Source organism: Arachis stenosperma, chromosome 5 (assembly GCF_014773155.1).
Source record: "Arachis stenosperma cultivar V10309 chromosome 5, arast.V10309.gnm1.PFL2, whole genome shotgun sequence".
Taxonomy (NCBI): domain Eukaryota; kingdom Viridiplantae; phylum Streptophyta; class Magnoliopsida; order Fabales; family Fabaceae; genus Arachis; species Arachis stenosperma.
Window position 1 is genome coordinate 16,960,444 of NC_080381.1, and position 17,406 is coordinate 16,977,849.

At 41.3% G+C, this 17,406-nt stretch overlaps 1 protein-coding gene across 1 annotated transcript; it reads left to right on the top strand.

Annotated features, from left to right (window-relative positions):
• The first annotated feature begins 486 nt into the window (after positions 1-486).
• LOC130980483 (uncharacterized) lies at positions 487-14,959 on the top strand. Its single transcript, XM_057904157.1, has 3 exons — positions 487-695; positions 1,500-1,710; positions 13,193-14,959. Exons 1-3 carry the CDS (start codon positions 487-489, stop codon positions 14,957-14,959), a joined length of 2,187 nt encoding a protein of 728 aa, XP_057760140.1.
• Positions 14,960-17,406: the final 2,447 nt, after the last annotated feature.

Here is a 17,406-nt window from a genome sequence, read left to right on the forward strand (position 1 = left end):
TTTGATCATGTACCCTTTAATTGGAATTAATTGACCAAGGAATTGGCCGTTAATGAATTTTAGAGGAGACTAGGAAGGTATAAGGAATTAGGGTCTAGTCACATATAGTTTGCCATAAATTAAATCCTACATAATTTAAATAGTTAGTAAGAAAAATTAATCCGGAAAAATAGATAACTCTGAAGGCTTAACTGTTTATCCATATTTTATTCCCAATTTATTTAATTGTCTATACTTTTGATATTTTGAATTCAAACTTAAACCATTTAAACATCTCAAAACCAATTTCTGCTTGCCTAACTAAGCTTATCACTCAATAACTGTTGCTTAATCCATCAATCCTCGTGGGATCGACCCTTACTCACGTAAGGTATTACTCGGTACGACCCGGTGTACTTGCCGGCTAGTAAGTGTGGGCCAAAGAGGGCGGAACTCATAAAAGTATTACAAGCCAACGCCGATTTATTCGCCTGGACACCAATAGACATGCCAGGCATAGACCCAGACGTCATTTGCCACAAACTCGCCACTGACAGAGCAATCCGGCCTATAGCTCAAAAGAACAGAAACCTCGGAGCAGAAAAATCTAAAGGCAGCCCTAGAAAAAACCAGAAAGCTCTTCAGTGCCAACTTCATCAAAGAGATCCGCTTCACCACATGGCTGTCAAATGTGGTAATGGTAAGGAAAAATTCAGGTAAATGGCGCATGTGCGTCGACTTTACAGATTTGAACAAGGCATGTCCCAAAGATGCCTACCCTTTACCATGCATTGACAAACTCGTAGATAGTGCATCAGGTTTCAAAAGCTTAAGCTTCATGGATGCATACTCTGGCTACAACCAGATCCTCATGCATCCAGAAGACCAAAGCAAGACAGCATTTATAACTGAATATGAGAATTTTTGTTATTGAGTAATGCCATTTGGTCTAAAGAATGCATGTGCAACATACCAACGACTAATGGACAAGGTATTCCGACATCAGATAGGCCGGAACATGAAAATATACGTGGACGACATAGTCGCCAAAACCACACAAGAAAGATCACACTATGAAGATCTCAGAGAGATATTTGAATAGATCCAAACATATAAAATGAGACTCAACCCGGAGAAATGCACCTTTGGAGTACAAGGGGGCAAGTTCCTTGGATTTATGTTGACCTCACGGGGAATCGAAGCAAACCCCAAAAAGTGTAACGCAATACTCAATATGGCATCCCCTAGAACAATGAAAGAGGTACAACAATTAGCAGAAAGAGTAGCAGCCCTGTCACGATTCCTGCCAGTAGTATCAAGCCGATCATATCACTTCTTCTAGACGATATCAAAGAATAAGAAATTCGAATGGACAAACGAATGCGAGACAGCATTCGCCGAGCTCAAGGCCACCTTGTCATCACCACCGGTGTTACAAAGACCAGAAGTCGGTAAACCTCTATACTTATACTTGTCCGCTTCTAGTTATTCTATAAGCTTGGCTCTTGTCATTGAGACAGAAAAAACACAAAAACCAATATACTTCGTCAACAGAGTCATGCAACCAGCCGAACGAAAGTATCCGAGAATAGAGCAGCTGGCCCTAACACTGGTGACAACGGCGAGAAGACTCAGACACTACTTTCAAAGCCACCCGATAATTGTAAGAACGAACCAACCATTAAGGCAAATACTGACAAAATCAGAACTAGCTGGACGACTGACCAAATGGTCTATCGAGCTCTCTAAGTTTGATATTTGATGAGCGGATAATTTGTACGCTTTTTGGCATTATTTTTAGTATGTTTCTAGTAGGATTTAGTTAGTTTTTAGTATATTTTTATTAGTTTTTAGTTAAAATTCACTTTTCTGGACTTTACTATGAGTTTGTGTGTTTTTCTGTGATTTCAGGTATTTTCTGGCTGAAATTGAGGGACTTGAGCAAAAATCTGATTCAGAGACTGAAAAGGACTGCAGATGCTATTGGATTCTGACCTTCCTGCACTCAAAGTGGATTTTCTGGAGCTACAGAAGCCCAATTGGGGCGCTCTCAACGGCGTTGGAAAGTAGACATCCTGGGCTTTCCAGCAATATATGATAGTCCATACTTTGCCCAAGATTTGATGGCCCAAACCGGCGTTCAAAGTCACCTTCAGAATTCCCAGCGTTAAACGCCGGAACTGGCACCAAAGTGGGAGTTAAACGCCCAAACTGGCACAAAAGCTGGCGTTTAACTCCAAGAAGAGTCTCTACACGAAAATGCTTCAATGCTCAGCCCAAGCACACACCAAGTGGGCCCGGAAGTGGATTTTTATGTCATTTACTCATCTCTGTACACCCTAGGCTACTAGTTCTCTATATATAGGACCTTTTACTATTGTATTTTCATCTTTCAATCTTAGGATCTTTTGATCATGTTTTTATGATTGAACCCTCTTTGGGAGGCTGGCCTCACGGCTATGCCTAGACCTTGTTCTTATGTATTTTCAACGGTGGAGTTTCTACACACCATAGATTAAGGTGTGGAGCTCTGCTGTACCTCGAGTATTAATGCAATTACTATTGTTCTTCTATTCAATTCCGCTTGTTCTTGTTCCAAGATATCACTTGTTCTTCAATTTGATGAATGTGATGATCCATGACACTCATCATCATTCTCACCTATGAACGTGTGACTGACAACCACCTCCGTTCTACCTTAGATTGGGTGAATATCTCTTGGATTCCTGATACACGATGCATGGTTGATCGCCTGACAACCGAGCGCTCGCCTGACAAACGAGCCAGCCATTCCGTGAGATTAGAGTCTTCGTGGTATAGGCTAGAACTGATGGCGGCGTTCAAGAGAATCCGGAAGGTCTAAACCTTGTCTGTGGTATTCTGAGTAGGATTCAATGATTGAATGACTGTGACGAGCTTCAAACTCCTGAGGGCGCGGCGTTAGTGACAGACGCAAAAGAATTATTGGATTCTATTCCGGCCTGATTGAGAACCGACAGATGGATAGCCGTGCCGTGACAGGGTGTGTTGAACATTTCCACTGAGAGGATGGGAGGTAGCCACTGACAACGGTGAAACCCTTGCATAAGCTTGCCATGGAAAGGAGTAAGAAGGATTGGATGAAGACAGTAGGAAAGCAGAGAGACGGATGGGACAAAGCATCTCCATTCGCTTATCTGAAGTTCTCACCAATGGAATACATAAGTATCTCTATCCTTATCTTTATGTTTTATTCATATATCATCCATAACCATTTGAGTCTGCCTGACTAAGATTTACAAGGTGACCATAGCTTGCTTCATACCAACAATCTCCGTGGGATCGACCCTTACTCGCGTAAGGTTTATTACTTGGACGACCCAGTGCACTTGCTGGTTAGTTGTGTGAAGTTGTGTTTATGCCATGGTATTGAGCACCAAGTCTTTGGGGCCATTACTAGGGATTATTTGAGTTGTGAAAAGTAGTGATCACAATTTCGCATACCAAGTTTTTGGCGCCGTTGCCGGGGATTGTTTCGAGTATGGACAACTGACGGTTCATCTTGTTGCTTAGATTAGGTATTTTTCAGAGTTTTTAAGAATGAATTCTAGTGTTTCAAGGTGATGTTCTTATCATCACCAAAGCTGATTGATTCTCATCAATTTAGCTCTTGAATGCAATGTCCTGCTGAAGCTTGGCTAGCCATGTCTAATTTCTTTAGACTAAAGCTTTAGACTAACATTGCATGATTCCTGGAATTCTCATTAAGAATTTTGATATCTTTATTTTCTTTTCCACTTAATTTTCGAAAAATCCAAAAAAAATTACAAAATAAAAAAAAACCAAAAATATTTTATGTTTCTTGTTTGAGTCTAGTGTCTTATTTTAAGTTTGGTGTCTTGCATGCATTGTTTATTTGATCTTGGTTCTATTTTCAAGTCAATAGTACAGGGAATTGAAGATTCAGAACATGCAGCAGAGGAATTACACAGAAAAAGCTGGGCGTTCAAAACGCCCAGTGAAGAAGGACAGACTGGCGTTTAAACGCCAGCCAGGGTGCCTGGTTGGGCGTTTAACGCCCAAAAAGGTAGTGCATTGGGCGTTAAACGCCAGAATGTGCACCATTCTGGGCGTTTAACGCTATGATGGCACAAGAAGGAAGATTTTGTTTTTAATGCAAATTTTCTTCAAGTTTTCAAAGTTTTTCAAAATCAAATCTTTTTCAAATCAAATCTTTTCAATCAAATGTTTTCAAAATCAATTTCTTTCCTTTTTCAAAGATACTTACTATCAATTAATGATTTGATTCAACATTTCAAGTATGTTGCCTTTTCTGTTGAGAAAGGTTTAATGTCTGAATCATATCTTTTCTTGTTAGTCAAGTCATTTTTTTTTTAAAATCAAATCTTTTTAAATTGTTTTTTTAAAACCATGACTTCTCAATCATATCTTTTTAATCACATCTTTTTCAAAACAGTTTTTAATCATATCTTTTTTATTTCTAATTTCAAAATCTTTTTCAAAAATTACTTGATTTCTTTCCCACTCTTGATTTTCGAAAATCAATTAAAGTTTTTCAAAATGTTTTTAAAATCTTTTTAATTTAATTTTCGAAATTTCTTCCCCTCTTCTCACATCCTTCTATTTATGGAGTAACACTCCTCCTCAATGCACAATTCGAACTCTATCTCACTAAGTTCGAATTCTTCTACCTCTTTCTTCTATTTTTCTGTTCCTCTGACACCTCAAGGAATCTCTATACTGTGACATAGAGGATTCCACATTTTCTTGTTCTCTTCTCTTTCATATGAGCAGGAACAAAGACAAAGGCATTCTTGTTGAGGCTGACCCTGAACCTGAAAGGACCTTGAAGCGAAAGCAAAGAGAAGCTAAAGCACAATTCTCTGTAGAGGACCTAACAGAATTCTTCAAAGAAGAAGAACCCATGGCAGCCGAAAATAACAACAATGCCAACAATGCAAGGAAGGTGCTGGGTGACTTTACTGCACCTACTCCCGACTTCTATGGGAGAAGCATCTCTATCCCTGCCATTGGAGTAAACAACTTTGAGCTTAAGCCTCAATTAGTTTCTCTAATGCAACAGAATTGCAAGTTCCATGGACTTTCATTGGAGGATCCTCATCAGTTCTTAGCTGAATTCTTGCAAATATGTGACACTGTCAAGACTAATGGGGTTGACCCTGAGGTCTACAGACTTATGCTATTCCCTTTTGATGTAAGAGACAGAGCTAGAATATGGTTGGACTCACAACCTAAAGAAAGCCTGAACTCTTGGGAAAAGCTAGTCAATGCCTTCTTGGCAAAGTTCTTTCCACCTCAAAAATTGAGTAAGCTTAGAGTGGAAGTCCAAACCTTCAGACAGAAGGAAGGAGAATCCCTCTATGAAGCTTGGAAAAGATACAAACAATTGATCAGAAAGTGTCCCTCTGACATGCTTTCTGAATGGAGCATCATAGGTATTTTCTATGATGGTCTCTCTGAACTATCCAAGATGTCTTTGGATAGCTCTGCTGGAGGATCTCTTCATCTAAAGAAGACGCCTACAGAAGCTCAAAAACTAATTGAAATGGTTGCAAACAACCAATTCACGTATACTTCTGAAAGGAATCCTGTGAACAATGGGACAAATCAGAAGAAAGGAGTTCTTGAGATTGATACTCTGAATGCCATATTAGCTCAGAACAAAATATTGACTCAGCAAGTCAATTTGATTTTTCAAAGTCTGTCTGGAATGCAAAATGCACCAAGCAGTACTAAGGATGCTTCATCTGAGGAAGAAGCTTATGATCCTGAGAACCCTTCAATGGAAGAGGTGAATTACATGGGAGAACCCTATGGAAACACCTATAATTCTTCATGGAGAAATCACCCAAATCTCTCATGGAGGGATCAACAGAGACCTCAACAAGGTTTCAACAACAATAATGGTGGAAGAAACAGGTTTAGCAATAGCAAGCCTTTTCCATCATCTTCTCAGCAACAGACAGAGAATTCTAAGCAGAGCCACTCTGACTTAGCAACCATGGTCTCTGATCTAATCAAAACCACTCAAAGTTTCATAACTGAAACAAGGTCCTCCATTAGAAACTTAGAGGCACAAGTGGGTCAGCTGAGCAAGAAAGTTACTGAACTCCCTCCTAGTACTCTTCCAAGCAATACAGAAGAAAATCCAAAAGGAGAGTGCAAGGCCATCAACATGGCCGAACTTGAAGAGGATGAAGAGGCAGTGAACGCCATTGAGGAAGACCTCAATGGGCGTGGACTGGCCTCCACTGAGTTCCCCAATGAGAAACCATGGGAATCTGAGGCTCAAAATGAGACCATAGAAATTCCATTAGACTTACTTCTGCCTTTCATGAGCTCTGATGAGTATTCTTCCTCTGAAGAGGATGAATATGTCACTGAAGAGCAAGTTGCTAAATACCTTGGAGCAATCATGAAGCTAAATGACAAGTTATTTGGTAATGAGACTTGGGAGAATGAACCTCCTTTGCTCACCAAAGAACTGGATGACTTGTCTAGGCAGAAATTACCTCAAAGGAGACAAGATCCTGGGAAGTTTTCAATACCTTGTACCATAGGCACCATGACCTTTAAAAAGGCTCTGTGTGACCTAGGGTCAAGTGTGAACCTCATGCCTCTCTCTGTAATGGAGAAGCTAGGGATCTTTGAGGTACAAGCTGCAAGAATCTCACTAGAGATGGCAGACAATTCAAAGAAACAAGCTTATGGACTTGTAGAGGATGTTCTGGTAAAGGTTGAAGACCATTACATCCCTGCTGATTTCATAGTCCTAGAGACTGGGAAGTGCATGGACGAATCCATCATCCTTGGCAGACCCTTCCTAGCCACAGCAAAGGTTGTGATTGATGTGGACAGAGGAGAATTGATCATTCAAGTGAATAAAGAATCCTTTGTTTTTAAGGCTCAAGGATATCCCTCTGTCACCATGGAGAGGAAGCATGAAGAGTTTCTCTCAAAACAGAGTCAAACAGAGCCCCCACAGTCAAACTCTAAGTTTGGTGTTGGGAGGCCACAACCAAACTCTAAGTTTGGTGTTGAACCCCCACATTCAAACTCTAAGTTTGGTGTTGGGAGGTTCCAACATTGCTCTGAGCATTTGTGAGGCTCCATGGGAGCCCTCTGTCAAGCTACTGACATTAAAGAAGCACTTGTTGGGAGGCAACCCAATGTTATATTTTATCTATTTTCCTTTGTTATTTTATGTTTTCTGTAGGTTGATGATCATGAGAAGTCACAAAATCAATTGAAAAAGTAAAAACAGAATGAAAAACAGGAAGAAAAACAGCACACCCTGGAGGAAGAACCTACTGGCGTTTAAACGCCAGTAAGGCGAGCAGATGGGCGTTTAACGCCCAGTCTGGCACCATTCTGGGCGTTTAACGCCAGAAAGGGGCACCAGACTGGCGTTAAACGCCAGATATGGGCAAGCACTTGGCGTTAAACGCCAGAAATGGGCACCAGCCCGGCGTTTAACGCCAGAATTGGCTCAAAACGCATTTTTGCATGCCATTTGGTGCAGGGATGACTTTTCCTTGACACCTCAGGATCTGTGGACCCCACAGGATCCCCACCTACCCCACCACCCTCTCTCTTCTTCTTCACCCATTCACCAATCACCTCAACACCTCTTTCCCAAAAACCCCTCACCTATCAAATCCCATCTTTCTCTTCACCACTCACATCCATCCTTCATAAAACCCCACCTACCTCACCATTCAAATTCAAACCACTTTCCCTCCCAAACCCACCCATAATGGCCAAACCCTACCCCTCCCTTCACCCCTATATAAACCCATCTTCACTCCTTCATTTTCACACACCCTAAACACTACTTCTTCCCCCTTTTGGCCGAACCACACAACCTCCTCCATCTCCTCCATCTTCTTCTTCTTCTCCTCTATTCTTTCTTCTTTTGCTCGAGGACGAGCAAACCTTTTAAGTTTGGTGTGGTAAAAGCGTTGCTTTTTGTTTTTCCATAACCATTTATGGCATCCAAGGCCGGAGAAACCTCTAGAAAGGGGAAAGGGAAGGCAAAAGCTTCCACCTCCGAGTCATGGGAGATGGAGAGATTCATCTCAAGGGTGCATCAAGACCACTTCTATGAAGTTGTGGCCTTGAAGAAGGTGATCCCCAAGGTCCCTTTCAAACTCAAAAAGAGTGAATATCCGGAGATCCGACATGAGATTCGAAGAAGAGGTTGGGAAGTTCTCACCAACCCCATTCAACAAGTCGGAATCTTAATGGTTCAAGAGTTCTATGCCAATGCATGGATCACCAAGAGCCATGATCAAAGTGTGAACCCGAACCCAAAGAATTGGCTTACAATGGTTCGGGGGAAATACTTAGATTTTAGTCCGGAAAATGTGAGGTTAGCATTCAACTTGCCCATGATGCAAGGAGATGAACATCCTTACACAAGAAGGGTCAACTTTGATCAAAGGTTGGACCAAGTCCTCACTGACATTTGTGAAGAGGGCGCCCAATGGAAGAGAGATTCAAGAGGGAAGCCGGTTCAATTAAGAAGGCATGACCTCAAGCCCGTGGCTAGAGGATGGTTGGAGTTTATCCAACGCTCAATCATTACCACTAGCAACCGGTCTGAAGTTACTCTAGACCGGGCCATCATGATCCATAGCATCATGATTGGAGAAGAAGTAGAAGTTCATGAGGTTATAGCCCAAGAACTCTATAAGGTGGCGGACAAGTCCTCTACCTTAGCAAGGTTAGCCTTTCCTCATCTCATTTGTCACCTCTGTTATTCAGTAGGAGTTGACATAGAAGGAGACATCCTCATTGATGAGGACAAGCCCATCACTAAGAAAAGGATGGAGCAAACAAGAGACCCCTCTCATCATGAGATCCCTGAGATGCCTCAAGGGATGCACTTTCCTCCACAAGACTATTGGGAGCAAATTAACACCTCCCTAGGAGAATTGAGTTCCAACATGGGACAACTAAGGGTGGAGCACCAAGAACATTCCATCCTCCTCCATGAAATTAGAGAAGATCAAAGAATCATGAGAGAGGAGCAACAAAGACAAGGAAGAGACATTGAGGAGCTCAAGCACTCCATAAGATCTTCAAGAGGAAGAACAAGCCGCCATCACTGAGGTGGACCCGTTCTTTAATCTCCTTGTTCTTTATTTTCTTGTTTTTTTCGAATTTCCATGCTTATGTTTATCCATGTTTGTGTCTTATGATCATTAGTGTCTTAGTGTCTATGCCTTAAAGCTATGAATGTCCTATGAATCCATCACCTTTCTTAAATAAACAATGTTCTTAATTGAAAAAGAAAAGAATTGCATGAATTTTGAATTTTATAACAGTTTAATTATCTTGATGTGGTGGCAATACTTTTGTTCTCTGAATGTATGCTTAAACAGTGCATATGTCTTTTGAATTTGTGGTTCATGAATGTTGGCTCTTGAAAAAATGATGAAAAAGGAGACATGTTACTGAGGATCTGAAAAATCATTAAAATGATTCTTGAAGCAAGAAAAAGCAGTGAATACAAAAAAAAATGAAAAAAAAAGGGAGAAAGAGAAAAAGAAAGAAAAAGAAAGAAATAAAGTTGTGATCCAAGGCAAAAAAGAGTGTGCTTAAGAACCCTGAACACCTCTAATTGGGGACTCTAGCAAAGCTGAGTCACAATCTGAAAAGGTTCACCCAATTATGTGTCTGTGGCATGTATGTATCTGGTGGTAATACTGGAAGACAGAATGCTTTGGGCCACGGCCAAGACTCATAAAGTAGCTGTGTTCAAGAATCATCATACTTAACTAGGAGAATCAATAACACTATCCGGATTCTGAGTTCCTAAAGAAGCCAATCATTCTGAATTTCAAAGGATAGAGTGAGATGCCAAAACTGTTCAGAGGCAAAAAGCTAAAAGCCCCGCTCATCTAATTAATACTGATCTTCATAGATGTTTTTGGAATTCATTGCATATTCTCTTCTTTTTATCTTATTTGATTTTTAGTTGCTTGAGGACAAGCAACAATTTAAGTTTGGTGTTGTGATGAGCGGATAATTTGTACGCTTTTTGGCATTGTTTTTAGTATGTTTCTAGTAGGATTTAGTTAGTTTTTAGTATATTTTTATTAGTTTTTAGTTAAAATTCACTTTTCTGGACTTTACTATGAGTTTGTGTGTTTTTCTATGATTTCAGGTATTTTCTGGCTGAAATTGAGGGACCTGAGCAAAAATCTGATTCAGAGACTGAAAAGGACTGCAGATGCTGTTGGATTCTGACCTCCCTAAACTCAAAGTGAATTTTCTGGAGCTACAGAATCCCAATTGGCGCGATCTCAATGGCGTTGGAAAGTAGACATCTTGGGCTTTCCAGCAATATATGATAGTCCATACTTTGCCCAAGATTTGATGGCCCAAACCGGCGTTTAAAGTCACCTTCAGAATTCCCAGCGTTAAACGCCGGAACTGGCACCAAAGTGGGAGTTAAACGCCCAAACTGGCACAAAAGCTGGCGTTTAACTCCAAGAAGAGTCTTTACACGAAAATGCTTCAATGCTCAGCCCAAGCACACACCAAGTGGGCCCGAAAGTGGATTTTTATGTCATTTACTCATCTCTGTACACCCTAGGCTACAAGTTCTCTATATATAGGACCTTTTACTATTGTATTTTCATCTTTCAATCTTAGGATCTTTTGATCATGTTTTTATGATTGAACCCTCTTTGGGAGGCTGGCCTCACGGCCATGCCTAGACCTTGTTCTTATGTATTTTCAATGGTGGAGTTTCTACACACCATAGATTAAGGTGTGGAGTGACGAATGAGTTTTTGCCGGTATAGAATTTATCAAGTAGTCAATCGTAGTATAGTCTAAACCGACGCAAATCCATCATCAAACAAATCTACAATCTATAATCGAGAGTATTAGTCCCGAGTCGTTCTTCCCTAGGAATGCTACAAGGATGCATGTATTGGTTAAGTGGTCTTTTTGTGGCTTGAAGAGTGTGGCATAAAAGTGTGAATAGAAGAAAACAACAATCAATCAATATTAAAAGCCTTGGCCAAGGTTGAACATTGGAAGTCCCATCACTATAGCTTCCTTCAATTGTGATAACAAAGGAGTGTTGCTTCACTTAGTTAACCCCTAATTATAGAGGAAAGTCAAGTAAAAGTAATTAACTCAAGTCACAAGTCCTAGTCTTACCCTAGGGAAGTCTAGCTTTAGTGCACTCTAAATCAATTAGCAATTCTCAATTCTTAATCAACAATTGACATCCATTATTCAAGTGTCTCCAATGACTCAACCACTAGGCCAAGTGAGGGAATGCTACTCCATATCTAAAGTTGGCATTTTCTCAAACACTTGGAGAGCAAGAATGAAAGACATAGTAAAATTGAGAAGAGATTTAGAATCAAAGCAATTCAACACAAGAGATTAACAACAATTACCAATGAACAACAATGGAAATGAGATCTTCAATGAATCAATAGAATCCAAAACAACGAAGTTAAACCTAAGATCTACAAGAATTGAACAATTACAAACACTAATTGAGATTAGAGAAGATGATCTACAATATGAACAAAGTAAATTGAGTGTTGTAATAGATCTCACCAAGGAATGGTTGAGAATTGAGAAAATGAAGATGAATCCTAGAGAGAAGTTGGAGTTTCTCTCTCTACAAATGTAACTAACTAAAACTATCTATCTAATAATCTCCAAATTAGTCTATGGATGTGAATGTGTGTTAATCCCCTTCAATCCTTGGCTCTTATATGCATTTTGGCGCCAAAGTTGGTTGTTGAAACCTTCCAAAATCGCCAGGCACGTGTTGCCTTAATGAAGTCATGTGCGATCATCGACGCGTGCGCGCACGGTACGCGTGCGCGTCCCTGGCCGATTCCGCAATGTGCGCGCGAGCGCCTTGTGCGCGTACGCGTGCATGGCTGACTTTGCTTCTTTGACTTTTTATGCTTCTCTCCACTTGTATGCTTTCTTCCTTGCTTCCTTTGATCCATGCCTAGCCTATTTCAACCTGAGATTACTAGCAAACACATCAAGGCATCTTATGGAATCAAAGAGAAACTAGAATTCATCAAAATAAGGCCTAAAAAGCATGTTTTTACACTTAAGCACAAATATGGGAGAGATAACAAAACCATGCTAATTCCTAGGCTAAATGTGACAAAAGGTTATCAAAATACTCTAAATTCAATACAAAACAAACCGTCAAATTGGGGTTTGTCATGGAGCTCTACTGTACCTCGAGTATTAATGCAATTACTATTGTTCTTCTATTCAATTCCGCTTGTTCTTGTTCCAAGATATCACTTGTTCTTCAACTTGATGAATGTGATGATCCGTGACACTCATCATCATTCTCACCTATGAACGTGTGACTGACAACCACCTCCGTTCTACCTTAGATTGGGTGAATATCTCTTGGATTCCTGATACACGATGCATGGTTGATCGCCTGACAACCGAGCGCTCGCCTGACAAACGAGCCAGCCATTCCGTGAGATCAGAGTCTTCGTGGTATAGGCTAGAACTGATGGCGGCGTTCAAGAGAATCCGGAAGGTCTAAACCTTGTCTGTGGTATTCTGAGTAGGATTCAATGATTGAATGACTGTGACGAGCTTCAAACTCCTGAGGGCGGGGCGTTAGTGACAGACGCAAAAGAATCATTGGATTCTATTCCGGCCTGATTGAGAACCGACAGATGGATAGCCGTGCCGTGACAGGGTGCGTTGAACATTTCCACTGAGAGGATGGGAGGTAGCCACTGACAACGGTGAAACCCTTGCATAAGCTTGCCATGGAAAGGAGTAAGAAGGATTGGATGAAGACAATAGGAAAGCAGAGAGACGGAAGGGACAAAGCATCTCCATTCGCTTATCTGAAGTTCTCACCAATGGAATACATAAGTATCTCTATCCTTATCTTTATGTTTTATTCATATATCATCCATAACCATTTGAGTCTGCCTGACTAAGATTTACAAGGTGACCATAGCTTGCTTCATACCAACAATCTCCGTGGGATCGACCCTTACTCGCGTAAGGTTTATTACTTGGACGACCCAGTGCACTTGCTGGTTAGTTGTGTGAAGTTGTGTTTATGCCATGGTATTGAGCACCAAGTCTTTGGGGCCATTACTAGGGATTATTTGAGTTGTGAAAAGTAGTGATCACAATTTCGCATACCAATATTCAGTTCCAATCAAGACCGATCCTGAAAGCACATATCCTCGCAGACTTCATCTCTGAGCTCACCCCTGACGAGCACCACTACAACAAGGCCTGGGAACTACATGTTGATGGGGCATCAAGCCGAGAAGGAAGCGGGGCCGGGATAGTCCTGAAAGAGGGAGACAAAGTGATAGCTGAGCAATCCCTCCAATTCCACTTCTCAGCGAGTAATAATCAGGCCGAGTATGGGGCACTCATAGCAGGACTCAGGCTCGCCATCAACCTACAAGTACATAGCCTGACGACGCACTGTGATTCCCTCTTGGTGGTTCAACAAATCCGAGGAGATATTCAGGTAAAAGATCCCTTGCTGGAGCGGTATTGGCTCATAGCAAAGGATCTCATTTCAAAATTCAGCTCGTTCATCATATTGCATGTGCATAGAGAAAAGAATGTTAGAGCGGACATATTATCTAAACTTGCTACCACTAGGGCGGACACCCAAACATCAGCACTATCACAACTCACACTTAAAAAGCCTAGCATTGAACTTTTATCTATAACAAACATTAACCATCTCCGAGACTGGAAAACACCTTTTCTTAAGTACATCAATGCAGGTACCATACCCAAAGACGAGCTTAACTCGCAACACTTTAGACGAAAGGCAAGTCTATACACAAACATAGCCGGAGAACTATACAAGCGCGGCTTCTCACAACCATTACTAAAATGCCTAAACAAAGATGAAGCAGAAGAGGTAATGGACGAGGTTCACAAGGGCGTATGTGGAAACCACATCGGAGGACGAGCTCTCGCCGCTAAGATCATCCGAACAGGATACTATTGGCCAACTATGAAAAGTAGAGGCTGCATAGCAAAGGTCAAGGCATGCGACAACTGTCAGAAGCATGCCGCCGTCTCTATGAAGCCTGCCGAAGTCTTACACAGCATAGAGGTAAGTTGGCCTTTCCACAGATGGAGGCTCGACATCCTCGGCCCATTTCCAATAGCTTCAAGCCAGGTAAAATTTCTTTTAGTATCAATAGACTATTTCTCCAAATGGATAGAAGCACAGCCACTAGCAAGAATAACTGCCAAAAAGGTACGATCTTTCATATGGAAAAACATCATATGCCGATTTGGAATACCAAAGGAGATAATATCGGACAATGGTAGACAATTCAGAGATAACAAACTCGCATCATTTCTAAAAAATTTTAACATATTGCATCATTTTAGCTCGGTCGAACACCTACAAACCAATGGACAGGCCGAAGCTGCTAACCGAGTTATATTGCAGGCAATAAAGAAAAAGCTCAAAAATGCGAAAGGAGGATGGGCGAAATTAATTCCAGAAATATTATGGAGCTATAACACAACAGTACAATCCACCATGGGGGAAACACCTTTCAAACTAGTTTATGGGTCGAAAGCATTAATCCCAGTTGAAGTCGGCATTCCTACAATAAGAACCGAGCTATACGATAAACAACACAATACAAACGCAAGAAACGCCGAGCTTGATCTGACCAAAGAGGACAGAGAAATCACCGCCATCAAACAAAAAGCCAAGAAACAATTGGCAGAAAGAAAGCACAACAAGAAGGTTGTGCCGAGGACATTCAGCGAAGGCGACCTAGTACTCCGACGAACAGAAGACGCAAGGCGACTCCCTTCACATGGAAAGCTCGCAGCAAATTGGGAAGGACCTTTCCGAGTAACCAAAGTGCTCGAAAAGGGGGCTTATCAACTCCAAACACTACAAGGCGAACCAGTCTCAGGAAACTGAAACATTTCTTCATTGAAATTATATAGATCATGACATGTACAATCAGCAAATGAAGGTACTCTTTTTTCCCCTTAGAGTTTTTTTCCCGAAAAATAGGGTTTTGCCTAGGGAGGGTTTTAATGAGGCCGGACGCCAAAAAGCTTGATACCATCAAATACAAACAATGAATTATAAGTACCAATCTATCATTTCCATACCAACGATATTCAAAAAACATAGTTATGTCTGCATGCATGCTATCAAAACACTCAAAAGCCGGTTACAAACTCGGCCAATACAAACCAAATGTTGTCAAAAGTATATCAAAACAACAAACTACACATAAGCAATGACAAATATAAAAATTTAGGGAGGTGGAACATTCTCACCATGATCTTCCACCGTCCCATCCACAACTAGCTTCCCATCGACAACGATTTTCGTCACATCCAACCGAGCGCAATCAAATTCAGGAACCAAGATAGCAACCTGACTAACGACTCGGTCGAATCCAGAAGCAAACATTTCCATTCCTAACTCCTCCAATTCATGGACTCGGGAGGTTAACTGCCCCTTTGTCAAATCATTGTCCTTAATATCAGACTAAAGAAGTCGGATATGATCCCTGAGCCGAGTAACCTCGTCTTCAGACGATTTTTTTTTGCTGTCACATCCACAATTACCTTATCCTTCTCCTTCAAAGCTTTCTCCATAGCAACGTCCTTTTCCTTTAACAACCTCTCCAGCTCAGCAACTCTCCCCACAGCAGCCTGCTGCTCAGCTCCAATCAACTCAGTAGTACGACCAACGCACATAAGACGCGAGGCAACGATTTGCAAATGACAGCACCAGGAGAATAAGAACAAAGAAAAACAAAGGAAAATAAGACCGACCGGAACAATGAAACCAACCTGAATGAATTTTCCCATACCCTCCATACCAATGCGGCGAGTCATGAGCATATCACCAGGGTATTGAGAGACCCTGTCTGAGAGCTCAGCGATGGGAAACTGATCGCTCCACAGAGAATGAACGCTCGTCCCAGGAATGAACCTATGAAGTCGCCTCTGACGATCAAACACAAACTTACCACTGCCCGCAACACCCTTATCACCCTCAGAAATAACCTCCAGAGACTGGTCAGCTTTCTCCCTTTTTCTTTTGAACGAAGAAGCAGGCTGGGCAGTGGACTGCGCAGCCCCCCCCCCCCCCGCCATCCTCCTTAACCATCTCAGAAACACCGGCATCCTTTTCCTTTTTCTTCTTTAAAAAGGATTGAAATCGGGAGGGGTCAAGAAGAGGAACTCGCCCACCTGCAAAGAAGAAAACAGTCAAATAAATAAAACAAATAAAAACAGCAGAAAGGCAACAACTATCATTACCTATATAAGACTTCAAACCCTCACTATCACCACCATCGTGCAAACGAAGGAGTTCGGGAATGGACAAACACACCCCATCAGCAAAACACTCTATCAGAAACTCCAATAAACACTCCTCCTCCTCACTTTGCTCAGTAGCTTCAAGGATTTGACACGGCTCCGAACATTAATACAATGGAAACCTTTCTATAAGTTCGTCATCAAGATAGAAAGGGTACTCGACCTCCAATGACCGAACCTTAACAAACAAAGATTTAAAATTCTTGAAAGAAGATTTGTAAAGCAAGAAGAGAACGACCGAGAAAACTACTTAGACATACCCATTGTCCCCTCTTAACCCCCTTAGATTGAAACAGTGAGAAAAATAAAGAAATGGAACAAGGAAAAGACAAGAATTCCATTAAACTCTGAAAAGCGCGAAGGAACGCCTAAGAATTTCGGTGTAGCTGAGAAGGTGCACAGTTTAATTGGGTCAGCACGTCACACTCAAAAGCAAAAAAAAGGAAATTTTACACCTAACTCCATTAGACAGGGGGTGTACATGTAAAAATATTCTCAATCCCCCCTTCTCTCAAATACTCTATCATCACTCGAACAGTGAAGCAATTCAACACCTATACCAGAACCCTCTTTCACAACCTTCAAACCCTCGAGTTCACGAAGGGACGCAGAATCAACATACGAAAACGAGCGAGTTTTCACATTATCATGAACCCAATGATACGGGTTATCTTTCTTTTCCTCAACAGCTGTCTTCTTCTCTTTCTCTCTCGCCATGACGAAAACAAAAAGCAGTAAATGTGAAAGAAAGAACTAACCTTGAGAAGTCATAAGTCGAAGTTAAAGATGGTAGAAGATGAAGAAACAGAGCGTCAGTTCCAAAACCACAGATCAAATGTTATTACAAAGCCCACTAACTTAGTGGGTAAACCAAGTGATAACTGTTAAAGATTCTCAAAAATCCAAACGCGAAGGAGACGCATTAATCACAGCGCGCCAAGCAAGACAGAAAACCCGTTGACTTCCTTTGACCCCTAACAAGCCCAACAACCAAACGCCAAAAAAAAAAAAACGACAAATAAGAAC